Below are 15,852 nucleotides of genomic sequence, written 5' to 3'. Positions count from 1 at the left end.
GGATCGTTATCCTCAACAAACACATCTGTACCGTGGACACTGGAATCGCAACCTGTCGTGGAATCCCATTGTTAGCGTGGACTCATTTTCCTTCGCGGCTTCAAGCTCACTGATTGTTGTCAACTTGCAGCGCCTCATACTAGGCAAGGCGTCGCCTTAAGCAGGGTGCCGTGTCTACCGTCCATCAGATGATGCCGTGAGGGGCCTTTAAGGGTGATAAGGGCTCCTTGCATAGAGTCTGGTGGTGAGTGGTGTGTACAGGACCTCTGCTTATAATGACATCGGGCTGAACAACTCGCCATGAACGAGGGCACGCTGTGCGCCATGAGCCAGGCACTGACCGTACCAGTGGTCCTTTACGGGGTGAAAAGGACTCACTGACAGTGTTTGGGGAGTGGAGTGTGGCGGGTTATGCTCATGGCTACCCGTGTGAGGCGCAGTAAGGTGGCAGCGTCACTCTCCTCGCACTCACGGGTCTGGGGTGAACTCTTACGGGGTGAAAGGGTTCGCCCCAGTACCTGTGTAGGCAAGTGAACTTCAATTGCGTCGCAGTGAGGTGGCAGCGCCACTCTCCTCGCACCTAAGGGTGTGGGTGGATCCTTACGGGGTGAAAGGGTTCATCCCAGTACCTGTGTAGGCAAGTGGACTTCAATTGCAGCGCAGGAAGGTGGCAGCGTCACTTTACTCGCACTCAAGGGTGTTGGGTGGATCCTTACGGGTGAAAGGGTTCGTCCCAGTACCTGTGTAGGCAAGTGGACTTCAATATTGTGTCTTGAAATCGCATCGTGAGGACTGGAACCGCATCGACATCGTGGAAACCCGCATCGTTCCCGTGGAAACTGGAATTGCATCTTGATCGTGGAAACTCGCATTATTATCTTGGAAACTGGAAGGGCATCTTTATCATGGAAAGGCATCGTCATTTTGGAAACTTGCATCGCTATCGAGGAAACTGGAATGCCATTGTTATCTTGGAAACTCGGAGCGCTATCGAGGAATCTGGAATCAAATCTTATCGTACACACTGTTATCGTGGAAGCTCTCGTGATCGTCGTTCGTTTCGTTATCTCTGAATTACTTAATTAGTCTTGGTATTATTATTATTAGCTTCCATAATAATAGAGATGTTGGTCATTTTTATCTTATCTTTTTTACTGTATTTTTTTTCAGGGTACAGTTTAGTGTTCTTCAACCTTTTCTAAATTCGTGCACCTTTTCGAGAAGCAAGGAGGACTATAAAAGAAATGCATCAATATTCGTAATTTTCCCTACTTTAAGACTGAAAATCGATAGATAACATTATTGAATATCTACCTGAAGCTACAGTTTTTTAGTCCTAAACAGTCGCTATATAGAGCGAAATGTACTAAAACAAAATGCCACATCTCAAACACATTAGGCCCGTGTTCCGTCGGAGTGTAATATATTACTATTGTGAATAAATCGCAATACTTTGATTAATATCAATAGGAGAGGACCCAAACTGTCACAATTTCAGTGTTCGCAGGAGAGAGTCAGTATCGTCTCGCGGTACAGAGTAATCGTCTCTAAACACTGTATTATGATGTATCTATTGATTTGCCAGGGTTTTACTCCTACCAGTATTTTTCTGTTCTTATTCTACCATGGTATTTCTTTATAGTTACTTGAGTTTATACGACTGACATCATAATATAGAGCAAAACATAATTGTCTGGTGTACCAAGATCTTTCATTTCTAGAGACTTGAAGACAGCACGGAACCTTAACACACATTTCACCTCGCTTCTGCACAGGTTAATTCTTCTTCTTCTCAACCTTTTAATGTGATGTACCCCTCGAAGTCTTTCAGTATTTATCACGTACCCTTACCCACAATGCAGCGTCAGGAAGGGTAACAATAAATGCATGGTTTATTGACTTAGTTTATTAAGTTTAAATTGTGTTATATATGTGGAGCAGACACAATTTTTAATTAATATTAGTATGTTTCTATGAGGTAGTGTCGATAGGAACTGGTACCTCACAGGGAGACACTATATGTGACTAACATGCAATGCATTTACCAAAAAGAAACTATATCAGACAATTTTCGATCATTATGGCAGTGAACTAGTGTTGCTTGCAGCTAGTTGCAACTTGTAACTAGTAACAGTGATAAATAAGTCACTGTGTGTGTGAATAACATATAAGATAAGAAATCGGAGCAAATATTATAGGTTTGCAAGGTTGTGTGGCAACTGTAATCCAAGAGAGCTTCCTCTCAAGTGATATAACTCCAAGAGTTTCCTTGTTAACGTTGTTAACGTGTCCTGGTTCTAGTGAAGGACACATTGTATACTACAAACGAATTTGCTGCTATTTAAAACTGAAGCATTTTGAGAAACCCGCCACGTACCCCAAAAATTCCTCTCACGTACCCCTGGGGGTACGCGTACTCCAGGTTGAGAACCCCTGCATTAGAGGTTGTGATAGCAGGCATGTTAGCTGGAGGATTTCTACGAGTCAAAATTGCAATGTTAGCTAGAGTTGGGTCGATTAACAAATTTTCGGAAACCATGATTATGATTATGATTATGATTAACTTTTTCTAGCCATGATTATGATTATGAAGCATGATTATGATTATGATTGATTAAAGTCCTCCGACTTGTGATTATGATTATGATTAATGATTAATTTTCTTTCGAGTGATTATGATTAATGAATGATTAACTTGGAATGATTCGAGAAGTCAACAAATTCACTTATTTTCAACGCTTGGAATGATTCGAGAAGTCAACAAATTCACTTATACAAGGAAAAAACCTTGATAACGAAAGCTTTTAGCTTTCGTTATCAAGGTTTTTTTCAATAGTTAGGATGAACAAAAAACAGAAACGAAACAACAATTTTTATCCATTTAGCATCACATCACATCATGTAATTAGTAATTACAAAGAATCAAAAGGTCAGAGTTTGCGGGTTAATCACGGATCCACACGATTTTGATTAAGATTAATGATTGATTAATTTTTTGAAATGGTGATTATGATTATGATTATGATTAAGTCAAAAAAACGTTAATCAATTAACTTTTGATTGATTAACTAGATTGATTAACCCAGCTCTAGTGTTAGGAAAACCGAGGAAAATGGGGGGATTGTTTAGGGGCAGTCCCCGAAGCCCCATTAATTAAAGGATTTTCATCACTGGGCATGGTGACCCTCTGTGAGAATTGGGGAAAGAAAACAGTCCACTCTCCAGAGCGCCGTGGAGAGTAAGGGTAAAGGTTTACGTAAGGGTATACCATACCCATGGCACCCTTAAGCCTCTCACGACTGACTCTAAAGGCCAGCCTTGCATCCCGTATAGGCGCGGCTCTCACACCGTAGGAAAAGGAAGGGAATAGGGTAAAAGGAGGGGAGGGGAAAGATGTAGGGTGGGTGATGGAAGGAAGAAATAAAAAGGGGAAAGGGAAAGACGGACAAATTAGTTAGACTGAGGGCTGTGGTCCGAGGCAGAGGGGGCAGCTAACGCAACCTCTTCCGCATCGGACCACAGACCCCTGCCCCTAAATCCCCCACGTCTACAACGGGCCCGGAATTAGGGGGGGTGGGCTTCAGTCGATTTGCGACTTTGTTTACGTTGTGACGTCACGGAGAAAGGTTTGAAAATGTGGTATCTATGTAGAGAACAAGATTTTGGAGTTGGTGAGGGAAAAAGAGCACATTTGGGAACCTAAAAGTGGATTCTACAGCAACTACAAATAAAAATAAAGCTTACGCAAAGCGGCTCTCGATGAGATAGCTGCTACTCTGCGATGACTGTTTCCCTCTATGCAGGGTGAGGATTGAATATTTGCGATGATTTAATTTGATCGCAATCGTCCTCTTTACCGAAGGAAGACATGTTGCTGGGTTGCTGTCTCGTTTGACACGTGTGAACCTGTCTTTAGACGAACTTTCTCCTACAGGATTAGAGACAGGATGATCCAGGGATCACAGACAGTAGTCAAGTGTGTATGGCAGGCACAACAATGTTTTCTTGTTTTCCAACTTTCTTCCCATCCACATTCCCTCAATCCTCCACCCGTGCCTCAATATTCCGACTCCCTATATGCAATACGTGCCTTCAGTGAGTCTCTCCCTCATCAGCATAGTGGGAAACAATTGGTGATCGATGGTAAACGAGACCATTATCCTTCTCCCATAGCACTACTATTAGATTTTAGAGTAAGCAAGCATGTACCTGACAAAATTGTTATAGCAAATGAATATGTTGAAAAAGTCCACGAATTCAAATACTTAGGCATAATCATGGATGACAAATTAACAGGGTCCGCAAATACACAGCAAGTTTACAAAAAATGCCAAGAGCGTATTCATCTTTTAAGAATATTAAAGAGCATTCATGTAGATAGAACTATATTGTCTTTATTCTATAAGTCTGTAGTTGAATAAATCTTGTATTTCTCAATTGCCATATGGTATGGAAAATTAACATGTAGAGACAAGAATAAATTGGAAAAGATTGTGAAGATCGCAGGTAGACTACAGGCAAACACTTTATCACTGGATGAACTGTACAACAGACAAGTAATGAAACAGGTAGATAAGATCATGAAAGATGTAAATCACCCGCTTAACTGTCACTATAACTTTCTCAGATCAGGCAGGAGATTAGCACTCCCTACGCAACTCACAAGTAGGTATAAAAAGTATTTAAGGACTTGATATGTATGGTGAATAAATATAACAATGAAGTACACAAATGTAGTGAGTGATCATGGTACTGTAATTAGCACACTGTAATTTTAAGTTTTTAATGTATAAATTATATTATACTGTATGTAGTCTTAACAAGTGGATGAATTCAATTGCCAAAACAAATTTCATATTGTATTTGTATCCAATGTGACAATAAAGCTATCTATCTATCTATCAATCTATCTATCTATCTATCTATCTATCTATCTATCTATCTATCTATCTATCTATATATATATATATATATATATATATATATATATATATATATATATATATATATATATATATATATATATATATATATATATATATATATAAATAAATCATCGGAGAAAGACTCACCTGTTCTGGGACTGACATCTGACAGCCGTCCTACGTAGTATACTACAATTGGACGAGACGCTGCTGGTGGATCCACTCTACCTCTACACAGATGAAAATGGTTCTTATAGAAGCTCCACGGCATTTCATAATAGTGCTGGCCAAGCATGAACATGGTATTGCAGTACTGGATGCTAATTGTCAAATTGAAAACAACCATCTGTAGCTTTGATATCATTTATTATTAATAGAATGAAATCTTACACTTCTATGCATAAAAATGGTTAAGTAGATATGCTATGAACTGATGGTTCCTGCGACACAGGCTTTCCCCGTACGCTTTGCTCCTGGTCAGTCAGACTCCGGCCAAGAATGATCAGGTCAGAAGTTTCCTCAATGGATTTTATTCTTTCAAAATTACACTCGTGCTTATACAATGGTTTCCTCCGTAATAAACCTTGACATTCAGGCCAAACCCGTGCTCCCCCCAGCCAGGCCCCGACCATCAATGCTGGACCTGCTGGCCTTAATACTGTATATATTGGCTGATTTGTTGTGGCCTTCAGCACATCACACTGGCTCTACATGCTCTCAATAATTAACACAATTTACTGTGTTGTTTGATTCAATGAACAATTACTTACAATTTTTTCATTTCACATTTATAAAATATTTAGTACTACTTAAGATCTAATTTCCATTCACATATATTTCTCTTTTCCTTTTACTTATACATAACTGGCTGTGGCAGGGAGGCGCGCGGGCCAGCAATAGGCTAGCGTGTTTCTCACACATACAGTGAGGTGCAAACCTTCACACGACGTTAGCGAATTTTGATTTGCTTTTGTGACTGTGTTCGTACAACAATCTTAACAAGGTGCAACAAAGTGCTTAGCTCCACAGTTGTGATTCAGCTTACACAGAGCACAATTTCCACAATTTTTTGAGACATTCTCGTAATTTTATGCAGCAATAAACGTGTAAACAGCTGAGGCAAAATATGTATTCATTACCACTTCAGTAGAGAGCTTAGGGAGCCATCACAGCACAGGTCGACAGCCTTGGTTCATTAAATAATATTAATAGTAATAATAATGGTAGTATATACAAAAGATTTCTTCTTTACAACTTTTTTTCCCAAGCACTGACGACCTATCAGCGACCAGACTCCCCGTCAAGATACCAGGATATGTGTAGATACTTCAAGTTAAATTTCTCACAAACTGCGTCATAAAAATAGGCTGTCACACTTTGATTTCACGAGTTTCTGACTGATTTCAGTTTGATTGTTCACCTATTCTCTTATGAAACTATATGCAAGCACTGTCCCTTCATTTTGTACATAGGCATTAATTGAATGAATGGCATTAAAGAAGATAAAAATTTGTAAAAAATAATCCTTGGGTGTGGCGTTGGGTGGCCGGGTTACCGAGGCATGGGAGGGCTGTGACGGGCCAGTCGCTGCGTACAACCACGCTTCCCAAGTCGTGTACGCGAGTCCATTGGAACCCTAAATTATGTAATGCAGCTACGGACTACCTGTACTCTAGGGAACTCTTACAAAACATGGAATTCCCTCCTTCTCTTTCTTTTAAGAGTGTCTTAGCCAGTGTCCGGGATCAGCGAGATGCAACTAAACTGGACGAAGTTTCCTAAATCCCGTGGCTGCGGTCCCCTCTCACTCTCTCTCTCTTTCTCTCTCTCCACCGCAGAAGCAGCCGCACTGAATGGTTGCTGCCTGGCGCGAGCCCCTGAGAATGATTGAGGCATTTTAATACAGTACAAATTGAAAAGCAGCTTTAAGAGTGAAATAATGGAGCGAACAACCAATAACTTGGCTCACACTTGTGGGCAACATCTTCGGAGGGCCTCGAACTAAAGTACAACAAAATACACAACCTGTCTTGTCCACAAAACAGTATATCGTACTGCATTTAGTTTGTTCTTTGGTGACGAATGAATTACGCAATACGTAAAGAGAACCAATAACATATCAGCGCATGGGATACGACTACCAAATGGAGTGGACCACATAGGCACGTATATCAATAAGATTGTTGAAGGATTTGGAAACAGGAACTGTTGTTATAAATGTGGTGGCGCGGCACTCTCCAAGCAGGCATCGCGTCCCAGTGATGAAACAAAGGTTTAAGCTGCAGGTGCCAGAGTGAATAACCCTCTTTTAGTTGCTATTTAGTTCAGTGTGTAGTAGAGGAGCAGACATCATTCCTGCTAGGTTAAACACAAGGACTCTATAAACTGAAATGATAATTTATGTGCACAAAAAATCGACATTTTGAATGGGAAAAAGAAATAAAGTACACATAACAATATTTGTCGTGAAACTCTCCGTCTTGTTTACCCCATGGCTTGGGCGAGGGTCCGGGGTGTCTGGGCGTGGCCATGTGGGTTCAAGAAACAACTACACTGCCTTGTTCTTTCAAAAGCCACGTACTCCCTTATAAACATATAAATTGCGATCACCATATCAATTCACCATTAAAAACTACCGTATACAGCCCGAGAACGAGATGCCCTCGCCCACTGTAAAGTGCAATCGGATTCTCCTCTACTTCGAATCTGAACTTTCTCGAGACATTATATAATGTAAACACTAAACACACATTATTCCAGTGCTTCTCAACAAATCAGAGTCCGTTACTTTTGTTCTATCCTTCCAAAGACCAATAAAATGAGATACTTAAAAAAAAAAAAAAAAAATATATATATATATATATATATATATATATATATATATATATATATATATATATATATATATATATATATATATATATATATATATATATATATATATATATATATATATATAACCATGGATTTGCTATTAAGGAGAAAAGGCATACCCACTCCATACACGAGATAGGTTTTCGGTAATTCATTATATTTTGTAAACATCACGAATAATTTCTGTGCTATAGTATTTTTTATCCTTTTTTCCAGAGGCATCCTCCTTAGCAATACCTGCCCCACTAGAGTGTTTTTTGCCTATAACCATCACGGCTGCGCATGCTGTGGCGCAACTCACAACCCAGCGCACAGGAAGAACCCAATGAAGATTACATTAGACCCCCGCGCCACACCACACACTAAATGTGCTATCGTCACCACACAATTTTACTTTAAGATGGCTACAGCGCCTCTCTGCCAGGACAAGACGGCAAGGGCCACATGCACTGCGGTAAAATATTCATGAAAATGTCTCCTGAAATAAGCGTTTGGCAAACAGAATGGAATGACAAGACTGAAGCTCACATTGTTGCTTACTGTCCTGCAGACCATTGCAATATACCAACAAATATAATTCATGTCAGCTAATACTGAAAATTTTTCTTTTTACCAAAATACAAATTTAATATGATGAGTATCATACATTTACTGAAAATTTAAGCTTTGCTAAAGTTTGAGGGTCAGCCGAACTTCACATCTGCCTCAACGTAGAGGTGTCGTGTCAGCCGCCAGGCAGCGCCGGCCTGTAGTCACTCTCTCCCACGGGAACTTGACGGGCCAGTTCCATTCTCAGCATGTCCACACCATCAGCATTATTTTGATCCTATGATATCACTGCCTGAAAGCCATCTCAGGGTTGTGCAAGTCCGTGACAATTACAGTCAGCGAGCCTACACTCATATACATACATATAAATAAGTTATAACATGGTAGCAAAATCTACATATTCTGGGTACATTTCATATATATATATTCTCTTTTCCTAAGCAGGATGAGTGGCGCACTCCCAGGATGGGCCACTGTGCAATGACTCCTGAGCTGATGAACATGGCTGTTAGTGAGATCAGTAATTTTAAAAATCATAAAGTTTAGTTTGTCTCGTAACACCGATTCTGAATACATGTAAATCAAAAGTATTAAATATTTATGCTGTAGCTTAATAGTACTAAACACCATTATTATGCATAAAAAATAACAATAGAAAACCAACAATCTACAGTAATGACAGCTTACGATATCTAACCTTTGCTTCTCAGGGAGGATTAACATAACAGAGCTCTCTGGCAACCCCAACGTCCCGGCCTCGTGTGGCGACAGCTGTGTTTGGTCCCGTGAGTTCCAACATGCAGGTGAGTGCACACCTTCCACCTCTCCTGCCTCGCTTACTACATTACCAAGAAGCGTATACTGTTTTTTTTTTTTTTTGGCATTTTTAAGGTATTCTCAATAAGGAAGTGAAATTTCCAGTAAACGAGTCCACAGAGTCAGCAATGTCCCCTAAATCTTTAATTTACATACTGACAGGATCTTTTATAATAAAATATATTCACCTGAAAGTAGTTAATCACAGAAACAAATTATATTGTTGTACAATGTGGGGTGAGGCTTGCGGCGGGAGATGGCGGCGGAGGGGGCAGGGAGGGGGCGGCGGCAGGGGGCAGTAACTCCATACACCCCGCCCCCCTGGCTCCCGACACTCGCAACAAGCCAGGAGGGGTCAAATACCCCTCACTTTTTATTCTTGGATGGTTCATCTGCCAATCATGTATCAGAAAACTAAACCATTGAGAACACCCATGTTACCACTCGCATAGGGCGCCAGCGTCAGGGAAGGCCGGCTGGCTCATTATAGCATTGGGCTTTGCTGTGGCCGACAAACAAAAATTAACATTTTTGTGAGGAATATAACTGTGTTGCATATCAAGGAGCATAAATATACAAAAAAAAATATCATGTTTTCAAGAAAAAAGTCCTTAGTAGAGAGACGATGAAGTTATTCTCAGCACTCCTAAACTTTGATTAGCATAAAAAAAGCTACTAAAGACAAACCATGCTATTTTCCATTGTAATAAACATTAACATATAGATAAACGCGAAACATTCCTTTACATAGCAAACTTTTGGTTTTTGTATAAATAATTTAATTTGTTAGTTATTAGAAATTACGAGTGGTAATACGGCAGTCGAGTGATCTCATATACTAAGGATATATATACATACATATATATATATATATATATATATATATATATATATATATATATATATATATATATATATATATATATATATGTGTGTATGTATGTATGTGTGTGTGTGTGTGTGTGTGTGTGTGTGTGTGTGTGTGTGTGTGTGTGTGTGTGTGTGTGTGTATGTATGTATATATATATATATATATATATATATATATATATATATATATATATATATATATATATATATATATATATATATATATATATATAATATCCGCCAATGGAAGAGTCCCTCCCCTGTGGGCCAAGGTGACAGCAGCCAATAATGTACTACAGTGTCCGCGTGAAGCCTGAGTGAGGGCGACGCTACACCATCTTGGAGTGCAGTCTACAGTTAGCAGGTGGTGGAGGCTGCCCGTACAATACCTGGATTTTGCCGCCCCCTGTGCGCTCGCCCAGTGCTGCTGCCAGGGTGATATCTAGAGAAAAATCAAACCTCTACGTTATAAAGATCTAGATATTAACAATGCAATGATGGGCTGAAGTGACGGTATAGAGGCCGCCACAGAAGCCTGAGAGTACCGCCACTTGCTTCGCCCCTCTGTACACGTGACTTACAGTATGTACTATGCAGTCATATGATGACCAGGCTAGGCAATATTATCTAAACTATGTTCAGTAACTGAAACCTAGTGTCTAGCAGAGACTAACAGGAAAATGTTAATTGAGTGAAAATATAATTTTGCTACAGTGATGATAATTACAAAAAGCAAGTAGTTACATGATGCGTTATAACAGTTGCATTCTTCTACAAGCATAAGAACTCAGCGTCAACCTTTAACACTCCTGGCGGCGCCGCTCCTGCCGACCCTGCCGCAGCCACTTCCTGCCTAAAGTAGGACTTCCTGGAGGTGACGGTGGCAGGCAGCAGGAGCTGGCCGGGCGAGGGGGTGCGCCTGGGCCTCCTATACAGTAATAGCGAGCACGCCAAACGTTCTACTTCTCAAAAAAAAAAAAAAAAAAAAAAAAAATATATATATATATATATATATATATATATATATATATATATATATATATATATATATACAAAATGCTTATAAATCTTTTTAATTTTCATGTATAGTAGAAATTAATGAAATTAATATTATTTAACAATTGCATTCATTATGCCAGACGCAGTAACAATTGAAGGGTGAGGGACACCCGGACGCCACCTCGCGCCACCACGGCCACGTCAGCGGTGCCAGCAGACACCCGTGGCCTGCCCTGTGCAGCGCCACGCCACCCTCACGCCTGTCCTGCTGCAACCGGCCACACCTCAACTTACATTTGAGAAACGAGTAACTATATAACATTCTTTGCTTGACTTCTATTAATTTATTTATCTATTTATCTATTCCTGGATAAAAATCTATCAATAATAATGAAAAAAATAATAATATAACAATAATAATAATAATAATAATAATAATAATAATAATAATAATAATAATAATAATAATAATAATAATAATAATAATAATAATAATAATAATGATAATACATATAATGACAATGATAAACAGTAATAGTAAAAATAAAAACAATAACAATAATTATAATAGAAGCAACAATAACAGGAACATCAGTAATAATATTAATTATGAAAATAACAATAAAAGCAACAATAATAACAATAATGGATAATAATAATAATAATAATAATAATAATAATAATAATAATAATAATAATAATCATAACAGGAGCACTACTGCTAATAATAATAATGGTTGTTGAATACAATGCCGTGTTTGAGTTGAACAGCACGAGAGAGGGCAGCGTGGCGCTTCGATCTTCCCCACCACAAATACAATGCCATCTGAACTACTCAAAGTACCACAAGTTTAACAGTCTTAGGCCTCTAAATATGATTATGGACTTTTATAATGCACATGTTGTTCATTAAAATACTTCACTTACTTATAAATCCATTAGTGGCTGTTGCTGGTAGTGTTAGGTCCTCTATATATATTAAGAGACTGCAAGTGAAAACGTCAGAGCATAGGACAGGTTAAAAAGATGAAATTACAAGTAGGTAACAAAAGTAGAACAATGGCCAACAACTGCCAGAGCTTGTGCTTAGCTGCCCGCGCCTCCACAGCCCCGCACGGGACCGGCCAAGTGGTATAGGAGGAAACAATGAAAACATGAAAGCGTTAAAATACTCGACTTCTTGTTTGGTCCTTTATGAGAGAGGAAACAAATGTGCTAAAATCGTGTCAACAAACATGCAGGCAAACAGTGCTGTAAGTCTTGCATTCGAAGTATCATTGTCTTCTGAACACCAAAATAATGAAAATAATATATAATAGTTATACAAGTAACACTCAAGGATCACAGTACAAGGTCTGTCACGGGGCGTCTGGCTGACAAGGGACGCCGTGGTAGTGTCTGGCTCCTCGGCCCGTCACACGCACCGTCACGCGTCAGTAAACTGGCTCTTAGTGTTCTTGTCAGGTCACACGAGCTATGAATCCCGTCTTGACTCATACGTCGGAGATTACTGGGTCACCTTGGGAGTGCTCTCTCTGCTGCTCCTTCCGCCGGGGCTACACGGTGCTGGGGATAAGCTCCGGGGAGTCCCGCCCCTGAGAGCTGCAGTCCCCAGTGCCAGTGCCTTCATTTTGTCCACTATCTGGTCCACGGAGGCCCACAATGGAGCCTGAAGAAGACCCCAGGAGAGGGCGAGTTGGGGAAGGGGGTGGAGATGGGGAGCGGTGGGTACGGGAGGTGGGCGGAGGCTGCTGGAGGGGAAGCTGGGAGGGGGCAGAGGTGGGCTGCGCCAGAGCCACCTGCGCCATGGTAGCAATAGGGAAGAGTGGCTGGAGGGGGGCAGTGGGGCCCCCGCCCACTCCCGACTGAGACAATAATGGGGCCTTGAGGGCCGTCTCTAAGCCTACGCCATTGGGATTCAAGGTAACAGATAGACCCATGCCCATGCCGACTGGAAGAGAGGGAGACAGAAAGGTGTTAGCGCTACACACACAGCCGCCGCGCCGCTGCCATGCCCACCCACTACAGCTACACCAGCACCACAACACACTAACTTCCACCAAGAGAATATAGAGTGTAGGTGTGAGTGTACTGCACCCACATGCCAACACTACACTAGAAGCAGCACTGCCCCACCCCTTACCCGGTGTACTAGAACTGTACAACAGTGGCCTCTGAACCGTGGCGTGTTCAGCTGAGACAGATATGCGCACCTCAGCATGCAGATCCCAGGAACGAAAGTATTGGTGCCGCACCACACAACGTGATACAAACACTCTGAAGGATATTCTAATTTGTGCAGTTATACAGCCTGGCCCAACGCTCCCTCGTCCTCACACCGACACGGCACACACCTCACACTCGGCCACCTTCTGAGGGCTAACCTGAAGATGAAGCTCTCCTGTCTAGACTATTTACTTGTAACAATAAAGGAGTAACCTGCGTTTAGTGGCCGGAGCAAGTTTTGGTCTCGTCTTGGCCGCCGGCGATAGCGATAGTCTTGTCATCGCCAGAATCTGCCTCGTCGACGATTTGTGCACATCGATAACAGATAAGATCGCTAGCGTGAACGAACCAAAGCTTGACAAAATAAGGTTGCCCTTCATTAAGCTCTTGACATGTTATAACTAAGCAGGGATGTAAAGCTAAGTGTCTTACATATAGGTTAATTAGTTTGCTGCATCATCCATGCCTTGGTTCACTCGCTTACTGAACAAATGTGAAAGAAGCCGGAGAATCATTCCGAGACACTATTATAGGTTGACCACGCCTTATTACTTGTAAAGAAGAGAAAACTTTGTCAAATTCTTTACTCTAGTTTCGCAAAATATCTACCTTTAATCATGTGAGAAAAAGCCTAATTCTTAACCTCCTGCAACGATAATTGGGAAATGAAATGCCCTGAAATACGTAACAGTATTCTGCACTATGGGACGGGCGATAAGGTAAGCTGCGTCAGGGATAGGGACTATTACTCGTACGTACTATTCCACTACCATGATGCTATATTATGTATACTCGAGCGCCTGCACACGCGCAGCTGCGTCAACGCCTCCAGACACCCGCCGCCCATCTTTTCTACACGTCAGTAGTCTGATGGGCGTCTTAACACTATCTGCTTAAAAATTAACAAATATAACTTAATAAAACTCTCTCTCTCTCTCTCTCTCTCTCTCTCTCTCTCTCAACTAACAGAGCACCATTTTCACTACTGCTACTCATATTTGCTCCGACACGACTACAAAATAGGAAAATAATGAATCAGAAGCACGGGAGTCTGCTGCCGCATCGGAGAGCACCGCACGCGCCTCGTAGATCAACACGCGCATGGCCGATAGTACATTGTCGGCAGTCACAGTACACCAGGCCCAGGGTCAGTTAATAAAATGTGCAGTACTCCTACTTAGTACAGCTCTTGCCACACAGAGGACAGTACTAACCAACACTAGGAACAGTATTTTGTCTGACGAAGTAGCATTCTCACGGGAAGACACAGTGTTCTACATACAGACGTCTTGACAGCTCTCATGCAAGGGAATGCCTTCACAGGGAGAGCAGTGTTCAGGGGAAGAATACAACACTTCAACCAGCATGTTACTCATATGAATCAACATTTCACAAGGGACCAACAAAATACTCAACATATTTTTTTCTTTCAGAAACAGTTGAGCAGAGGGGAAACATGACGGCGCAAGATTCATATGAATATAGCACTAACACGGGAGCCAAGTTGAGTGTGGGGGATAAAGTGATGAGGAGGAAACTGACCCACAAGAAGAACATAATCCTGACAACATGTGCTGTACTCTCACGATGACTACAAAGCCTAAGATAGAGGGAGGAAACAGCACCGTCTGGCTGAGTGGTGTAAAAGGGAGCAGAAGCATTCGTCTCGGGAAGCTTTCCGAGACAACTCATAACAAGATGACGAGTGGCGGAATGACTGGTGAAGGGTAAGGCTGTAGTGCATCCTGGAGTAGAGCAAATTTGAGCCTACAATCACTATGTTTAGGGGAGGGGGGAATACAATATGTCTAAGAACAGTGCCTCCACAGGGAGGACAAAGTGATACTTCTTAGTTATTATGTACAGTATCTGGTAGAGCACAGTACTTATTTTGAAAAAAAAAATAAATAAAAAAGGACAGCACATATACAGGACCTGTGGTAGTAGTTTGTTTTTAAATAGAATTCTTGGCAGGGTGGCAGGTTCACAGGTGGAGAGTTGTTCACTAAGGAAGGTCTTCCACGCACTCTAGCGGGCCACCGCCGGGGACGCGGTCGGTGTCGCACACGAGCCGTGGAAGGTTCTCCACAAGGGAATCTTACATGAATCAACTCTAAAGTCTGAGAGGGGAGTGATATGGAAAGTCTTGTGGAGTCAACATTACAACACCGTATGCTACAAAACAACCATTTACTTTCCCTTGTGAAGCCCCGACGCATGCCAGTGTTTGGTCATGGTGGGTGGTGGACGTGGCACCTCTAGAACCCAGTTATTTTGTTTGAGGGCCTGTCACTACCTTTAGATGTACCATTAGTCGTGGAATTAGGGGCATCGTTGCCTGAAAAAAGTAATATTAGTGAATGTCAGTAAAAATGGGAGAAAACAGCTGCCTCACCTGTAGTCCACCAACAGGGAGGCAAGAGAGACAGATCCACTGGGACACACACAAACACACACAGCAAAAGGACAGGAAAACACACACACAAAAAAAAAACAACAACAACAAAAAACATTTCCAGGGAAAAATACCGAGATCTCTCTCTTGACCCTCAGCTTAGTGAGGCCACAGCATGAGGCAGCTGAGAGATGTTGG

The 15,852-nt window shown here is 41.3% G+C and overlaps 2 protein-coding genes and 1 long non-coding RNA gene across 6 annotated transcripts in view; 1 reads left to right on the top strand and 2 right to left on the bottom strand.

The window, feature by feature from the left end:
• Positions 1-10,247: 10,247 nt before the first annotated feature.
• The window catches only part of LOC123506530 (potassium voltage-gated channel protein Shaw-like), a 227,625-nt gene continuing 222,020 nt past the window's right edge, over positions 10,248-15,852 (bottom strand). The window contains exon 7 of the mRNA XM_045258690.1: positions 10,248-10,476. Coding sequence (XP_045114625.1) covers positions 10,364-10,476 — 113 coding nt within the window. The 3' untranslated portion in view covers positions 10,248-10,363. The remainder of the gene's footprint in view (positions 10,477-15,852) is intronic.
• Positions 11,177-15,187, top strand: LOC123506533. The gene is made up of 3 exons (XR_006675461.1): positions 11,177-11,340; positions 14,229-14,406; positions 14,693-15,187. It is a non-coding gene; the product is annotated as an uncharacterized LOC123506533 (long non-coding RNA).
• LOC123506531 (splicing factor, proline- and glutamine-rich-like) lies at positions 11,656-14,221 on the bottom strand. 4 transcript variants are annotated; one of them, XM_045258691.1, is made up of 2 exons: positions 13,088-14,221; positions 11,656-12,984 (listed from the first exon to the last, which is right to left on the bottom strand). In XM_045258691.1, the coding sequence occupies exons 1-2, from the start codon at positions 13,134-13,136 to the stop codon at positions 12,590-12,592; spliced, it is 444 nt and encodes a 147-aa protein (XP_045114626.1). In that variant the 5' UTR covers positions 13,137-14,221; the 3' UTR covers positions 11,656-12,589. The 4 variants fall into 4 exon arrangements, with proteins under 4 accessions (XP_045114626.1, XP_045114627.1, XP_045114628.1 ...); XM_045258692.1 differs by having other exon boundaries at positions 13,177-14,221; XM_045258693.1 differs by having other exon boundaries at positions 13,247-14,221.

This window comes from Portunus trituberculatus, chromosome 20 (genome assembly GCF_017591435.1).
Source record: "Portunus trituberculatus isolate SZX2019 chromosome 20, ASM1759143v1, whole genome shotgun sequence".
In the NCBI taxonomy this organism is placed as follows: domain Eukaryota; kingdom Metazoa; phylum Arthropoda; class Malacostraca; order Decapoda; family Portunidae; genus Portunus; species Portunus trituberculatus.
The sequence above is the reverse complement of the archived record's forward strand: the minus strand, read 5'-3'. Positions and strand labels throughout refer to the sequence as shown.

Excerpts from the sequence above, each read along its gene's own strand:
- LOC123506531 (XM_045258691.1), bottom strand. The coding sequence starts at position 13,136 with ATGTGGGTGCAGTACACTCACACCTACACTCTATATTCTCTTGGTGGA. Across the intron at positions 12,985-13,087 it reads TCTATATTCTCTTGGTGGAA|TCGGCATGGGCATGGGTCTA; the intron begins GTTAGTGTGTTG and ends CCTCTCTTCCAG.